This window comes from Carcharodon carcharias, chromosome 7 (assembly GCF_017639515.1).
Source record: "Carcharodon carcharias isolate sCarCar2 chromosome 7, sCarCar2.pri, whole genome shotgun sequence".
Lineage (NCBI taxonomy): Eukaryota > Metazoa > Chordata > Chondrichthyes > Lamniformes > Lamnidae > Carcharodon > Carcharodon carcharias.
In genome coordinates, this window is record NC_054473.1 from 133803276 (window position 1) to 133819083 (window position 15808).

The following is a 15808-nucleotide window of genomic DNA, read 5'->3' on the forward strand; positions in this document are numbered from 1 at the left end:
GCTAACTTTCCCCCTCTCTAATGTATCACAGTGTCTATAGTTCAGCCTCCAGCTCATAAACTCTGAGCTGAAGTTGCTCAAACTTCAAACACTTACTGCAGACATGTTTGCCCTGGATCAGACTGGCATCCAGGAGCTCCCACATGCTGTAGCATTGACACATTACCTGTCCTGACATCCTTAATGTTAATCCTAATTAACTATTTAATTATTTTATTCAGTTATATATTTTGTCATCAAGATATTAATGTATATAAGATTATTGGAAAATATTTTTCTTATAAAATAGAGGTTTAGTCTGTGGATATGTCTTACTTGGATTAAAGCCAGCTAGTCGGGGTGCTTTGAAGTGTACTAGTTTTGAGATGCATGAGAGGTAGAGTGCATTTGCATTTTTTTGAATAGAACATTCAAGAAGGTGAATGAAATCTGACACCTAGCTTTCAGAGACCAAGCAATATGTTTATATTACTAATAAAACTGGTACTATGAAAGGGGTTTTATTGTTAGAAAATGTGGAGTTCAAAGAGGCTGGCAATACAATGAGAATTTACATTCAATGAGCTGTGTTAAATATAACTTCAGCAGTTTTGTGTGTGCAGAGCAAAGGCAATGTAAGATCAAAGCAGCTATAAGCCCACAACTGTCTCCACAGGAACCAAAGTGATAGGAACCTCATTTTGAATTCGTAAGGAAAAAATGCTTTGCCTATGGTCTGCTGAAAGTCTATGGTTGCTGTTGCCTTAATAAGAATATAAGAGCTAGGAGCAGGAGTAGGCAATTCAGCCCCTTGAGCCTGCCCCACCATTCAATACGATCATGGCTGATCTCATTTCAGCCTCAACTCCAATTTCCCGCCCTCTCCCCATAACCTTGCAACCCATTATTCATTAAAAATCTCTCTCCTCCTTGAATTTATTCAGCGTCCCAGCATCCACTGCACTCTGAGGAAGTGAATTCCACAGATTCATGGCCCTTTGAGAAAAGTAATTCTTCATATCTGATTCAAATCTACCAACTCTTAGCCTAAAACTATGGCCTCTCATTCTAGAACGCCCCACAAGGGGAAACATCTGCATCACGTCTACTTTATCTATCCCCTTTAGCATCTTATATACCTCAATTAGATCTCCTCTCATCCTTCTGAACTTTAGCGAGTATAGGCCTAAACTGCTCAATCTCTCCTCAAATGACAAGCCCCACATCTCTGGAATCAATCTAGTGAACTTCCTCTGAACCACCTCCAATGCAACTACATCCTTCCTCAAAGGGACCAAAACTGTGCATAGTACTCCAGGTGTGGTCTCACCAATGCCTTCTACAGTTGCAACAACACTTCCCTATCTTTATGCTCTATTCCTTTAGCAATAAATGCCAAAATTCCATTTGCCTTCCTTATTACCTGCATACTAGCTTTCAGCGATTCATGCACAAGGACACCCAGATCCCTCTGCACTGAAGCATTCTGAAGTTTCTCTCCACTTAAATAATAAGTCGCCTTTTTATTCTTCCAACCAAAATGGATAACCTCACACTTATCCACGTTAAACTTCATCTGCCAATCTTTGGCCCATTCACCTAACCTGTCCATATCCATTTGTAAGTTTCTTATTTCTTCATTGCAACTTACTTTCCCAACTATTTTGGCGTCATCTGCAAATTTAGCTACAGTACCTTCTATCCCTGAATCCAAGTCATTAATATAGTTTGTAAATAGTTGAAGATTAGTCTGGGAACTTGTTAAAAGTTATGATAGTAATTTGTAGCCATGTGTACGTGTTTAATGTGATGTAACTTAATAAAATGTTTCATTTAGTTTAATATAAAAACCTCGAGACCTGATGGTCTGTTTCCTGAATTTAGAGCTGCATCCACTTAAAATATCACTTAAAATATAGTTATGACAGTTGCTTCCCTCTGGGATTTTTAAATAACTCAGCTTTACCAAAAGGCTGTCTCATAACAATTTTACTTTTGTTTTATATATTTTATTACCTTACCACTAGTTGCTAGACTATTTTGGATCTTAGGAATAGAAGAAACCCTAGTCACTTATCAGATACTCACCAAATAACTAGCTTCTTCTCTTGTAACAGAGTACGACCACAATCTTGACTTGTGCCTTGTAGATGGCGGACAGGCTTTGGGGAGTTAGCAGGTGAACTACCCGCGACAGGCTCTTGTAGGCATAGTATTTATATGGCTAGTCCAGTTCAGTTTCTGGTCACAGGTAAACTCCAGGAGGTTGATAGTCGGGGGTGCAGGGGTGGTAATGCCACTGAATGTCAATTGGCGGTGGTTAGAGTCTCTCTTGTTGGACATGGTCATTGCCTGGCACTTGTGTGGCATGAATGTTACTTGCATGTCAGCCCAAGCCTGGATATTGTCCAGGTCTTGCTGCAATTGGACATGGACTGTTTCAGTATCTGAGGAGTTGCGAATGGTGAACATTATGCAATCATCAGCAAACATCCCCACTTCGGACCTTATGATGGAAGGAAAGTCATTGATGAAGCAGCTAAAGATGGTTGGGCCTAGAACCCTACCCTGAGGAACTTCAGCAGTGATGTCCTGGGACTCAGATGATTGACCTCCAACAACAACAACCATTTTCCTTTCTGCTAGGTAGACTCTAACCAGTGGAGAGTTTTCCCCCCAATTCATACCTAGCACAGAATTTTCCCCCTGATTCCCATTGACTCCAGTTTTGCTAGGGCTCTTTGATGCCAACCTCAGTCAAATGCAGCCTTGATGTCAAGGGCAGTCACTCTCACCTCACCTCTGGAGTTTAGCCGTTTTGTCCATGTTTGAACCAAGGCAATAATGAGGGCAGGAGCTGAGTGACCCTGGCGGAACCCAAGCTCAGTATCAGTGACCAGGTTGTTGCTAAGCAAGTGCCTCTTGATAGCACAGTTCATGAACCCTTCCATCACTTTACTGATGACCAAGAGTAGACTGATGGGGAAGTAATTGGCTGGGTTGGATTTGTCCTGCTTTTTGTGTACAGGACTTATCTGGACAATTTTCCACATTTCCGGGTAGATGCCAGTGTTGTACTGTACTGGAGCAGCTTGGCTAGGGGTACAGGAAGTTCTGAAGCCAAGTCTTCAGTACTATTGCTGGAATATTGTCAGGGGCTATAGCCTTTGCAGCATACAGTGCTTTCAGCCATTTCCTGTTATCACGAGGAATGAATTGAATTGGCTGAAGACTGGCATCTTTAATGCTGGGGACCTCCGGAGCAGGCTGAGATCAATTGTCCACTCAGCACTTCTGGCTGAAGATTGTTGCGAATGCATGGGGGTGGGGGGAGAGTCCTGGGGTGTCAGAGGAGTCCCATAGTGAGCTGGGGGGAGCCCCTTCAGTCTGAATAATAGTTACCCAAAAGTTAGAAGAGATTTTAAGTCCTCTGCCTTTTTCTGGGTAACTATTGATGTAACCCAGTTGGAACCATCCGAAGTTTGCGATTTAAATCGTATTTTCAAATGGTTCCCAGTGCATGGCAATTGGCCAGGGCAAGTTACAATTCCAGGCAATTGCCATGCAAATCTTACCTGTGAACTTCCGAAGCGGACTCCCCATTGCATCTTTGGGGTACTCCCCAATATGATGCCCTGGAGCTCGGAAGTTACAACCCATAAGGTCTTGGTGAGGCCTCATTTGAAGTAATGCTACCTAGATTGATTCCTGTGATGAAAGGGCTTTCCTATAAGGAGGAATTGAGTAGGCTAGAATTTAGATGAGCGGTGAGCTAATTGAAATATAACATTCTTAAGGAGCTTCAAAGGGTAAATGTTGGGGGGGATGTTTTCCCTGGCAGAGGAATATAGAACTGGGGGAATCACAGACTCAGGATAAAGGGTCGGTTATTTAGGAACTAGATAAGAAGACATTTCTTCACTGAGTTGAGATTTTCAAATGCTTTACCCCAGAGAGCTGAGAATGGTCAGTCATTGAGTATATTTAAGAGTTCAATAGCTTTTCGGGTACTAAAGGAATTAAGGAATATAGGATAGATTGGGAAGGTGGCTTGAGGTAGTATGTCAGCCATGACCTTATTATGGTAAATGCAGGACCAGGCTCGAAGGAGCAGGAGTAGCCCATGAGGCCCTATTTCTTATTTTCATGTTATGATCAAAGGGATTCAAAGAGACCAATTGGTAGTGAAGAAAAGAAGCCAGTGGTTACCAGGATGACCCTGGAATAGTGAGCAGTTTTGGTACAAAACAGCAGAACCTGACAGTGCTTCAACACTAACATAAAAGTTAAATACTGTGGGTGCTGGAAATCTGAAATAAAAACAGAAAATGCTGGAAACATACAGCAGGTCTTGAAGCATGATGAAGGTTCACTGACCTGAAAGGTTAATTCTTTCTCTCACAATACCTGACGAGTATTTCCAGCATAAAAGCAAAATACTGTGGATGCTGGAAATCAAACAACAACAAATGCTGGAAAAAGTCAGCAGGTCTGACAGCATCTGTGGAAAGACAGAGTTAACGTTTTGAGTCCTTACGACTCTGAAGAAGTCATACGGACTCGAAACGTTAAATCTGTCTTTCTCTCCATGGATGCTGTCAGACCTGCTGACTTTTTCCAGCATGTTTTGTTGTTGTCCAGCATTTCTGTTTTATGAAACCAATAGTGTTTAACGTGATCCAGCCAGATCTGATGATGAATAACTAACCTAGTTGCCCACCATAAACATTCAAGCCTGCAGTCCAGTGATCGTAATAGCAGGAAGATGGGAACCATAGTAAGAGAAAGGATTGGATAGGAGACAGTAAGTGTTTTACTGGAGACAAGGGCAACAAAAATAGAGATGAAGGTTTGATTGAACAAATGCATACTGAAATATTTTGGCCAAAGACTGTAACTGACTTGAGGATGTGTGTGTGACGGGGTGGCAATAGGGGAAATATGAGGAAGTTTTCCTAGGGATTAGTGCAGAAGGAAATGAAGAACTACGATCTCTTATTCCTGAGCACTATTCTGTGCCCTGCTACAAGTACATGTCAGTTGAAGGCAACATAACTAATGGTTGTAATAGCTCTATAGTTGACTGCCTGTTGATCCTCATTGTCTACCCTTTCACAGGAATAGGCCGTTTGAGCAATGTACCCATGAGCAACAAGCAGCTGTGATATCTTACTGTTGTCTTGGCAAGGTAAAAAAAAGGAAACTATTAAAGCCATTTAAAAAAATGCTTTCACAATTCTACTAAGTGCAGAGAAGGAATAAAAACATTCTCTTGTAACTTAAATTGCACAGCTAAGAATCACTCACCATACGAAATCTTTCCTGAATCGTTCAGATCGATATCTGAGAATAATCTGGAAACATCAAGATCATGCACACCCAAAGCAGATCGCAGGAGAGCAGAAAACTCTTCTTCAGTTATATACCCATCTTCATCCAAGTCAAACAACTGAGTTATGAGCAGAGAGATAATCCCAATAAAATATTCACACTATTTATAAATGATAACTATATGTTTGATAAAGTATCACAGAAGTTGAATTTTATTCAACTGAATGCAAAACTGGAAGACAATGGCACCATGAAGAAACAGTAAATGTGCGAAAAGTAGCAGGGGTATATTGACACCCAAGCTATTTTTAGCTGATATTACAATTTCCTCACTAACTTGAAAACCAACAGGGTGAATTTTTAATCAAAAGATAACTGCTCAAATACTAAAGCAATGCCTTTTCTCACGTTTGAATGGTTTCAACTTGCTGACAATGGAAGAACAGACAGCTGCACTAAAGTTAGAGATTTTATATATTAAGGAGCTGACTGAGTCAAAGCATTTATATAAGACTCTGGATTCAGTCACTATCATGGCAGGAACACCCAACTTCTCTCTAGATCATTTTCATATTTCACAACAGATGCCAGGAAAGGAAACAAGATGATTCTGGGATGGCCAAAGGAAAAAAAAATGGGATCTGGTATCAGGTACAGCTGTATATCTCGTGTTCCCACACCCACTGATCTGCAGTTATCACATCATTCAGCACAGTATTAGTAACTCACAAGGATGCAAAGTGTTCATGCTAACTGAGCCTCCAAGGATGCAATCAGTGATGAACTATACTACAAAGGCCAAAAGACAAATTGTTGGCACTGGGAGACTGTCTATCCATTCCAAGGATTGTTTTTACTTTTTGCTCTTATATCATGTGTAGGAAGAATTAAGCAGGAAATGCCCCCAAATCAAAAACATCTCAAAAGGATATCATTTTTATTTTCTCTGCAGAATAGCTTGTTGATAGTAAATTCCTATAGTGTCAGAGTGCCAGGAAAATGGTAACCGAATGCTTTTAACAGAATATTTCAAGGAAATATTAAATGCAGAGTCAATTACTTTAAATTCAAATATAATCACATATGAATGGCTTCATTCAGTTTGGAAAATGTATAGTGGGCAACAAAATCAATAGTTCAATCTTGCAACATGGTAATATTGTACCATTTTTACCTTAAATGCAAACTGGATAGTCTCCTCTGTGTTGGCAGGACTACAAAGAACCACCAAACCAATTACATATTCTCTGAAATCTATGGTGCCATCGCCATTCTGCAAAGACAGACAAAATATCAGTTGATTATGTTTATTACTTATACAATATGTTATTACCTGCCTTACAAAATCTGACACATTGAGCTCATAAATGGATACAGTACTACATTTTAAGACAATGCTTGCACAGGTCTCCACTACAATTGTATGCTTGTTATGTTAATGAAGCAGTGGCTGTAATTACAGATTGTACTGTATAGTTACAAGCTCTACTTTAAATGCTCATTACAGAGAAAAATTACCATTTTGATTGAGTCCCATTGAAAATTCTATTTCCAGATTTACTCGTGCTGCAAATAATACCTTGGTCTAATTACTGAAATTGCTCAGTTACTTTTGGAGATATGGTCAATGACCTACAAACTTATTAAAATATTACTAAGCTTTTGGGAACTTTTTTTCTCCTTCCCAACTACGTGCTTCCCTGTTGCAAAAATTTCTGTAAAAATTACAGAAAAATCACCTACCCGATCAAAAAGAGAAAACACCTCCCTAAGTGGAGGTGTAATTGGCAGTTTTAAGTGTTCTGCAAATTCTTCAATACCAATCCTTCCACCCTTGGATCCATTGGCAATTGCAGCAAAACTGTCCAGCTGTTTTCTTACATTGTCCCATTTCAGACTGTAAGAGTAAAGCAAATAATTGGATATAGCTTTTAAAGTTTCTGAGTTTAACTACATACTTTTTACCAGGACCCTCGCTTTAGATAAATGTCAGGGATATTGATCACTGATAATATTTGCAATTGAAGAATAATTATATCACACACAATGGAGAGATAAAATAGCAAATGACAAGGAAAAAAATTAGACATTAAAAATTAGAACCTTTGAAAATTTGGAGATAGAATTCACATGATCTTCCCTTTCCTATTCTACATATTGAATATAACAAGATGGTCCTGAGTACAAGTTCAACAGACTTCTCCAAAATAACCCACTGTTTTGTCCCAATGGGAAACATGGATTAAATTAGATTTTAATTATCACAACACACACATGCACAAGAAAAAATACTCAATAATAACCAGTCTAAGATACTATGAGCATGATTTCCACCTCTATTCTTTTTCAGCAAAAACAGGATAGAAAGATTTTTTTTAAAAATTTACTACCAACAGTACTCCCAGCCAAAAGAGTTGGCAGATTCATTAAAATATTTAAATTGGGGTCCTTTGTGATTTTTAAGGAGCCCAATGCACTTTTCATCCTCCACTGTGTGGGGAAAGCTGTCTCATAAAGTTTCAAATTTACTTTGCAAATGATTTTCATGGGGCCAGCAGAAGCACAAATGCTCCTCCGGATCCCAGAAAAATATTCCTGCTTATTGCCAGCTCCTTGGTGACCTCAACCACATGTTCAACAATATCATTCTAAACCATTGGCACATGTTGCAATTTTCCTGCCCACCCAATGAATGTTGAAAGAGAAAACTGATCCCTATGTGTAAAATATAACCTTTGTCATTGTGCAGAACTCATTTACACATGATACAATATAAAGAAACAGCCAATGGCTCAGTTGGTAGTGCTCTTGTTTCGGAATCTGATGGTTATGGGTTCAAGGCCCAGTCCAGGGCTTGAGTGCAGAAATCAAGGCTGTAATTTGTATATATACACAATGAAAAGGTTTTTCAATAATCATCATCCAGTGCCAGGTTACTGGCCCTAACTAGAGCCTACAATTCAAACTGGAACCTGAGCACTTTGGGGATGGTAGTTGTGATTTCCATAGAGATCAATAACTTTAAAAAAAAGGGTGAATTTCCCAACAACCAGAAGGAAAGAATTGCAGGACAGGATTTTACATTTTAAGACTTTTACTGTAACAAACTAAAATGAATATAGACTAAACATTACTTAACAGGCAATTAATACACTAAATTAAATAAAAGGTACTTCCCAATTAACTAACCAGCACACCTGAAACACACTGTCACATTTTTACTTTATGCCACATTACCAGCACATATTAAAGATTAAAGATTAAATTCCAAACTCTTCCAGGTTTTTCAGCAGGCTCCCTTCTGCCTACTATGCCAGGGTGCATCTTCCAGTGTCCTTTGAAAGTCACTTCACTCAGTCTTCTAAATATCCTGAAACAACTTCTAGCAGAAAGGCTCACTCGGGCGACTCCCTGTTCCTTAAATCTCCACAAGGCCCATCTCTTTGATGCAAAAAAAGTATTTTCCTGTTTTTCATAGTAGCAGCTGTTTCTGTCTCCATTTGTTTGTGTGTTTCCAGAAAACCAGCTGCACCTCTCTTGCATCAAGGTGTGAAAACTGTCACTTAATTTTCTATAGCGTTACAGATCACATGGATGGGCCTGTCTCTGGACAGAGTTTAGTAATCCCACATCCCCCCTATCCAGGCCATTCTGTTTTACCTTAATTTAAACATGAGTGTTATAAAGTCTTGCATTCGTAATACTAGTGCATGGTCTTGATTTGATCATGGCTGTAATGTTTGATGTGATTGTTTAATTCAAACTTTTGGAGAAAGCTCCAGCAGGATACCCTGCATATCGGCTGCAATATTCTTTCCCGCTGATCGGTCCATTAAATGGAAATTTCTTTTCTTCGAATGGTTTTCCAAAACTAACCATTTGATTTCTATATTAACTCATCAATCTTCACCAATAGATTTTCTAACCAGGTCATCATGCCAGACAATTGTTCTTTTAGCTTCACAAACTTGGTCCCTGTTTCCAACAGTCCTTGTTGAGACAAAACCATGACAAACCAGACACAAACTAAATATTATGGTCCACTGCCTGTGCATTTGAAGGCAGGCAGGCTTGTGATATCCAGCAGGTGACCCTCCCGCCAGCCCGACCTGCCTGAAATTTTATGGTGGGTGGGGTGGGGCGTTGGACGGCTACCCATCTATGGGCCCATTGAGGCCCTCAAGTGGCTACCTAATGACCACACCTGTACCCCCAGCCCCCTCCGCCAGTGTCGGTATTTTATCCGCAGTGAGAGGGGCCCACACTATGCAGGAGATCCGGCAGCTTTAGCTATGGGGTATGGTGTTGGGAAGCAGGTGGGAAGAGAACCTCCCTTGCGGGTGCGAGATCCCATTGAAGGGAACTCCTAAGGTCATATTTCCCCTTTTATCCCCTGACCTCTCAAAGCAGGCCACCCACCCTCCCACTCCCCCCAACCTGCTTGCTGGGGCCTGCCAGCCTGGCTGGTGAAACTTGCACACCTCCCACCTCCACCCCCAGCCTTCCCTTGGTGTCCAGCTCCAGCGAAGATCTCCATTGGGAACTGGATGCAGTCACATTAGTGGCCACTACTCCTGCATGTGGTAGGGATTGCAGAGCTGCCAGTCATCTGATTGGTGGCAGCTCTCCACAGCAGGACTTCCTCGTGAGATAGGGGTGGAAGTCTCATCTTAAAGCAATTAACACTGCACCTAGCGGTGACCATGGTACCCTGCAAAATCCAGCCCATTATGTCCTTTCCAGCATCATAATACTATCTACTTTTTTTTTCAATGGGCAAGGGGAAGTACTGGCCTTTGTGTCAGTATATGCCCCTTATAGGCTACTTCTTGCTGATTGTAGTCTGCTAAAATAGAAAACACATGTTATTTGGTTTAGGGCTCCAGTACTAATGGCCCATAATTAGTCCAACATAGAGTCAGAAAATGCTGCAAATACTCAGAAGGTCAGGCAGCATCTTCAGAGCAAGAAACAGAATTAACATTTCGGTTCTTGACATTTCATCACAGCAAGTGTGATGTTGGGTTCCCTTTCTTAACTGATCCCTTCAATTAAATTGAGCAGAGCAGATAAACAGCACGAGGGCCAGCTATGCGGATTGAAAGTACACTTAACCTTTTGCTCAAAAGAAGAGAAGACAGTCCACACAAGTGATAAGAATAACTAGCATTGATCTTTTGGTATTTACATTCATTTTCATTTGCTTTCGTACCCAAACGATGGAAACACCATTGCCTATGATACCTGCATCAATAGGGGGGGTTATCATCACACCTTTGACTGACAATTTAGACCAAGTGTGAAAGATATATTATTTTCTTCCTTTGTCAGTGCTTGAATTCAAGCATTTATAATCTTTAGTGTTTTTCCCGTGTGTACATAAGCTGCTAAATATGCCAAGGCTTAATGAGGTGCTTCTTAGAGTTCAATTCCGCATAAAGCTTTCCTCATAGATATAGGATCCAAGCTATGGGAATTTTTTTTTTTATTCATTCATTCACAGGGTGTGGGCTTTGCTGGCTGGGCCAGCATTTATTGCCTATCCCTAGGTTGCCCTTGAGAAGGTGGTGGTGAGCTGCCTTCTTGAAATGCTGCAGTCCATGTGGTGTAGGTACACCCACAGGTTAGGAAGGGAGTTTGACCCAGTGAAGAAACGGTGATATATTTCCAAGTCAGGAAGGTGAGTGACTTGGGAGGAAACTTCCAGATAGTCGGGTTACCATGTTTCTGCTGCCCTTGTCCATCTAGGTGGTAGTGACCGTGGGTTTGGAAGGTGCTGTTTAAGGAGCCTTGGTGAATTCTTGCAGTGCATCTTGCAGATGGTACACATTGCTGCTACCATACGTCAGTGGTGGAAGCAGTGAATGTTTGTGCATGTGGTGCCAATCAGGCAGGCTGCTTTGTCTTGGATGGCGTCAAGCTTCTTGGTTGTTGTGGGAGCTGCACTCATCCAGGCAAGTGGAGACTATTCCATCACACTCTTGACTTGTGTCTTGTAGATGGTGGACAGGCTTTGGGGAGTCAGGAGTTACTTGTCGCAGGTTTCCCAGCCTCTGACTTGTTCTTGTAGCCATAGTATTCATATGACTAGTCCAGTTCAGTTTCTGGTCAATGGTAACCCCCAGGATGTTGATAGTGGGGGATTCAGTGATGGTAATGCCATTGAACATCGTGGGACAATGGTTAGATTCTCTCTTGCTGGTGATGGTCATTGTCTGGCACTTGTGTGGTGCGAATATTACTTGTCACCCCAACCCTATGCATTGTCCAGGTATTGCTGCATTTGGACGTGGACTGCTTCACTATCTGAGGAGTCGCAAGTGGAGCTCAGCATTGTGTAATCATCACTTCTGACTTTATGATGGAAGGTCATTGATGAAACAGCTGAAGATGGTTGGGTTGAGGACACTACCCTGAGGAACTCCTGCAGTGATGCCCTGGAGCTGAGATGATTGACTTCCAACAACCACAACCATCTTCCCTTATGCTAGGTATGACTCTAACCAATGGAGTGTCCCCCCACCCCCCAGCTCCAGTTTTGTAGGGCTCCTTGATGCCGCACTCAGTTAAATGTGGCCTTGATGTTAAGGGCAGTCACTCTTACCTCACCTTGGGAGTGCAGCTCTTTTATCCTTGTTTGAACAGAGGGTGTAATGAGGTCAGGAGCTGAATGGCACTGGCGGAACCCAAACTGGGTGTCAGTGGGCAGGCTATTACTAAATGCTGCTTGATAGTACTGTTGATGACCCCTTCCATTACTTTACTGATCGAGAGTAACCAGATGGGGTGGTAATTGGGTGGGTCGGGTTTGTCCTGCTTGTGTACAGGACATACCTGGGCAATTTTCCACATAGCCAGGTAGATGCCAGTGATGTAGCTATACTGGAACAGCTTGGTTAGATGCGTGGCAATTTCTGAAGCTCAAATCTTAAGTACTATTGCCGGAATATTGTCAGGGCCCATAGCCTTTGCACTATCCGGTGCCTTCAGCCATTTCTTGATATCACGTGGAATGAATCGAAGGCTGAGGACTGACTAACATCTGTGATGCTGGGGACATCCAGAGGGGGCCAAGATGGATCATCCACTCAGCACTTCTAAGTGAAGATTGGAACAAATGCTTCAGCTTTTTTTTTGCACTGATGTGGGATCAAGAGTTTTATTAGTTTAAAAAGAAAGTGAGCTAAATGAAGTATAATGGAGCTGAATTCCTTTAACCTTCTCTCAAACTGAGACACAATAATTTTTCCATCAGAGAAGGTAGAATTTTTTTTAATAATATGTCATACTGTTTCTAATGCATGTTACATTCTAGATTACTTTCTGCATAAAGTCATGCTTCTGTTTAGAGGATGCAAGGGCTGCCCCATGGAGTTGGATTTTTTCATTTAGTATGACAAAAAGTATCTGCACAGCATCTGAATCATATTCTCTTAGTCTCATCCGTTTTACCTCAGATATATCCTTTATGACCACAGCTCAATCTAGGAATGGCAGAACTCAATTATACTGTTGCTTGCAAAAGACAGGAGCCTAATAGATTCAGACTTATTGTACTTCCCATTTTGTATTTGAGTTTGCACCATGTTCTGGCAGGAAATGTTCCTATTACATAACAACATCAAATGAAAACATGTTCAAATTGAGATGCAGAGAATCTGCATTCAGCTGGCACTCGCCCTATGACTCAGGTTTCTTTTAATATCTCTCCTGTTCTGCTCATTACTTTTGGTTTTCTTTCTTGCATTTTTTTTGCACTTCTTGCTACTCTCTCCATCATCACTCCTTTGAGCCATTGTCCCCCTATTTACATTTGTTCGCCATTTTCTATGCTGCTTTTCTCCCCCAACTTAAATTGCATAGGGGTGGAAGGGCTGACAAAGCCCAGAGATGACAGCGATCAAATAAAACAAATTATTTCCCCTATTTAGGGGAAATCAGTATTGAAAATAAAGACAAATGTTTTTATGGCTGCTCATTATAACTGGGAGAGTGGCAGAAAACTAACGTGGCCGAGAATTCTTCTCCAAGTCTTTCTCAAGTTGAAGCAACTAAAATTTTCACCCTGAAAGAAAACAGTGTGAAGAAAGCTTTTCTGCACTGTGGAAAAAAAGGAACGCCTCTGAATTATGGCTGTATGGCACTGAAACATAAGGGGTCAAATAGACAATATCCTATGTTAGAGAGTGTCAAACATCTTACTTTAGGTAAAAGCAAAATACTGAGAATGCTGGAAATCAGAAATTAAAACAGAAAATGCTGGAAAAGCTCTGCAGATCTGACAGCATCTGTGGAGAGAGAAACAGAGTTAATGTTTCAAGCTGTATGACCCTTGTTCAGGGCTAAAGAGGAGAAATGTGATGACATTTACACTGTTTAAGGGGGTGGAGCAGGTGAAGCTGGAAAGGAGGCCAGCGATAGGTGGGGCCTAAGGAGAGTGTGACAAAAATATCATGGACAAAAAGACAAAGGAGTGCTAAAGCTGGTGGTAAGGGCTAAAGGAGATGTTGATAGTGGCTGAAGGTAAGAAAGCAGAATGTGTTAATGCAGAACAAGGGTAAGCACTCTGTGAAAAAACAACTTGGAACAAGTAACAGATGGCCCTTTTGGGGGTGGGGTGGGGGAGAGGGCAGTCGCTGGGGATAAGGGATAGAAAAAAGTTATAAAATAGGGGGATAAAACAATTAATAAAAATGAAAATAAGTAGATAAAAAATAAAAATAATTTTTTTAAAAAGGGGATTAAAAAAGGGGTGAAGATAGAGGAGAATATTCATAGTCTGAAGTTGCTGAACTCAATGTTAAGCCTGGAAGGCTGTAAAGTGCCTTATTGGAAGATGAGGTGCTGTTCCTCCAGTTTGCGTTGGGCTTCACTGAAACATTGCATCAGGCCAAGGATGGACATGTGGGCATGAAAGGAGGATGGTGTGTTGAAATGGCAAGTGACAGGAAGGTCTGGGTCATGCTTGCAGACAGACTGAAGGTGTTTTACAAAGCGGTCACCCAGTCTGCGTTTGGTCTCTCCAATGTACAGGAGACCGCATTGGGAGCCTCTGCATTCAACGGATCCTCCTCTGCCATTTCCGCCAGCTCCAACATGATGCCAATGCCAAACACATCTTCCTCTCATCCCTCAACCCTGTCAGCATTCTGCAGGGACCATTCCGTCTGGGACACCCTGGTCCACGCCTCCATCACTCCCAACTCCTCAACCTCTTCCCATGGCACCTTACCATGCAATCGCAGAAGGTGCAACACTATTACCTCCTCCCTCCTCACCATCCAGTGGCCCAAACACTCCTTTCAGAAGCAGCAGCACTTCACTTACATCCCTTTCAATTTGGTCTACTGCATTTGCTGCCTCCAATGCGGTCTCCTCTACATTGGGGAGATTAAATGCAGACTGGCTGACCATTTCATGGAACACCTTCGGTCTGTCTGCAGGCATGACCCAGATCTTCTTGTTGCTTGCCATTTCTACACACCATCCTGCTCTCATGCCCACATGTCCATCCTTGGCCTGCTGCAATGTTCCAGTAAAGCCCAATGCAAACTGGAGGAACAGCAACTCATCTTTCGATTAGGCACCTTACAGCCTTCTGAGCTTAACATTGAGTTCAACAACTTCAGGCCATGAACTCTCTCCTTTATCGTCACCCCTTTTTTAATCTCCTTTTAAAAATATTTATTATTTATCCATTTATTTTCATTTTTATTCATTGTTTTATGCCCCTTTTTTATCCCTTTTCCATCCTTTTCCCCAACCACTGTCCTCTTCCCCCACCCCACCCCCAAAAGGGCCATCTGTTACTTGTTCTATGTTGTTCTTTCAGAGTGCTTACCCTTGTTCTGCTATTGACACATTCTGCTTTATTACCTTTGTGCCACTATCAGCAGCTCCTTTAGCCCTTACAATTGCCATTAACATTCCTTTTGTCCATGACATCTTTGTCAATCTCTCCTTAGCTCCTACCTATTGCTGGCCTTCTTTCCAACTTCACCTGCTCCAGCCCCTTATATGGCATTAATTTAATCATGTTTCTACTTTTCTCTGGCTCTGAAGGGTCATACAGACTCAAAACATTAACTCTGTTTCTCTCCACAGATGCTGTCAGACTTGCTAAGTTTTTCCAGCATTTACTGTTTTTATCTTACAATAGGCATTGTCCTGGTGCTTTATTACTGCTGATGTACAGCTTTTCAATTTGTACATGAAAAATGTCAGTGTTGTACTCCCTCCATCTTCTCATGTGGAAATGGGAGGTATTTAAATGCTTGATATTTTAATATTAGCAGAGATGAGTGACTTTTAAAGTACACTAGATACGGCGTATAAGCATTGGATTGAAAAACTAGTTTGTCACTGGTTTGAGAGAGACAGGCATTCATTTCATCCAACAATTTCTTGGAAAAATTAACATTTTTAATCAGAGTATTTGTACTCTTATTTAAATATTCAACCCAAAACAAGCTTTTGAACCACCCCATAAAGTCAGATT

At 41.3% G+C, this 15808-nt stretch overlaps 1 protein-coding gene across 2 annotated transcripts in view; it reads right to left on the reverse strand.

The window, feature by feature from the left end:
- lpcat2 (lysophosphatidylcholine acyltransferase 2) overlaps positions 1–15808 on the reverse strand; it is a 79006-nt gene that overhangs the window by 7009 nt on the left and 56189 nt on the right. For both annotated transcript variants that reach the window (XM_041190719.1, XM_041190720.1), the window contains exons 11-13: positions 7054–7207; positions 6485–6583; positions 5287–5428 (exon numbers count right to left, since the gene is read on the reverse strand). In XM_041190719.1, the coding sequence (XP_041046653.1) occupies positions 5287–5428; positions 6485–6583; positions 7054–7207 (395 nt within the window). The remainder of the gene's footprint in view (positions 1–5286; positions 5429–6484; positions 6584–7053; positions 7208–15808) is intronic.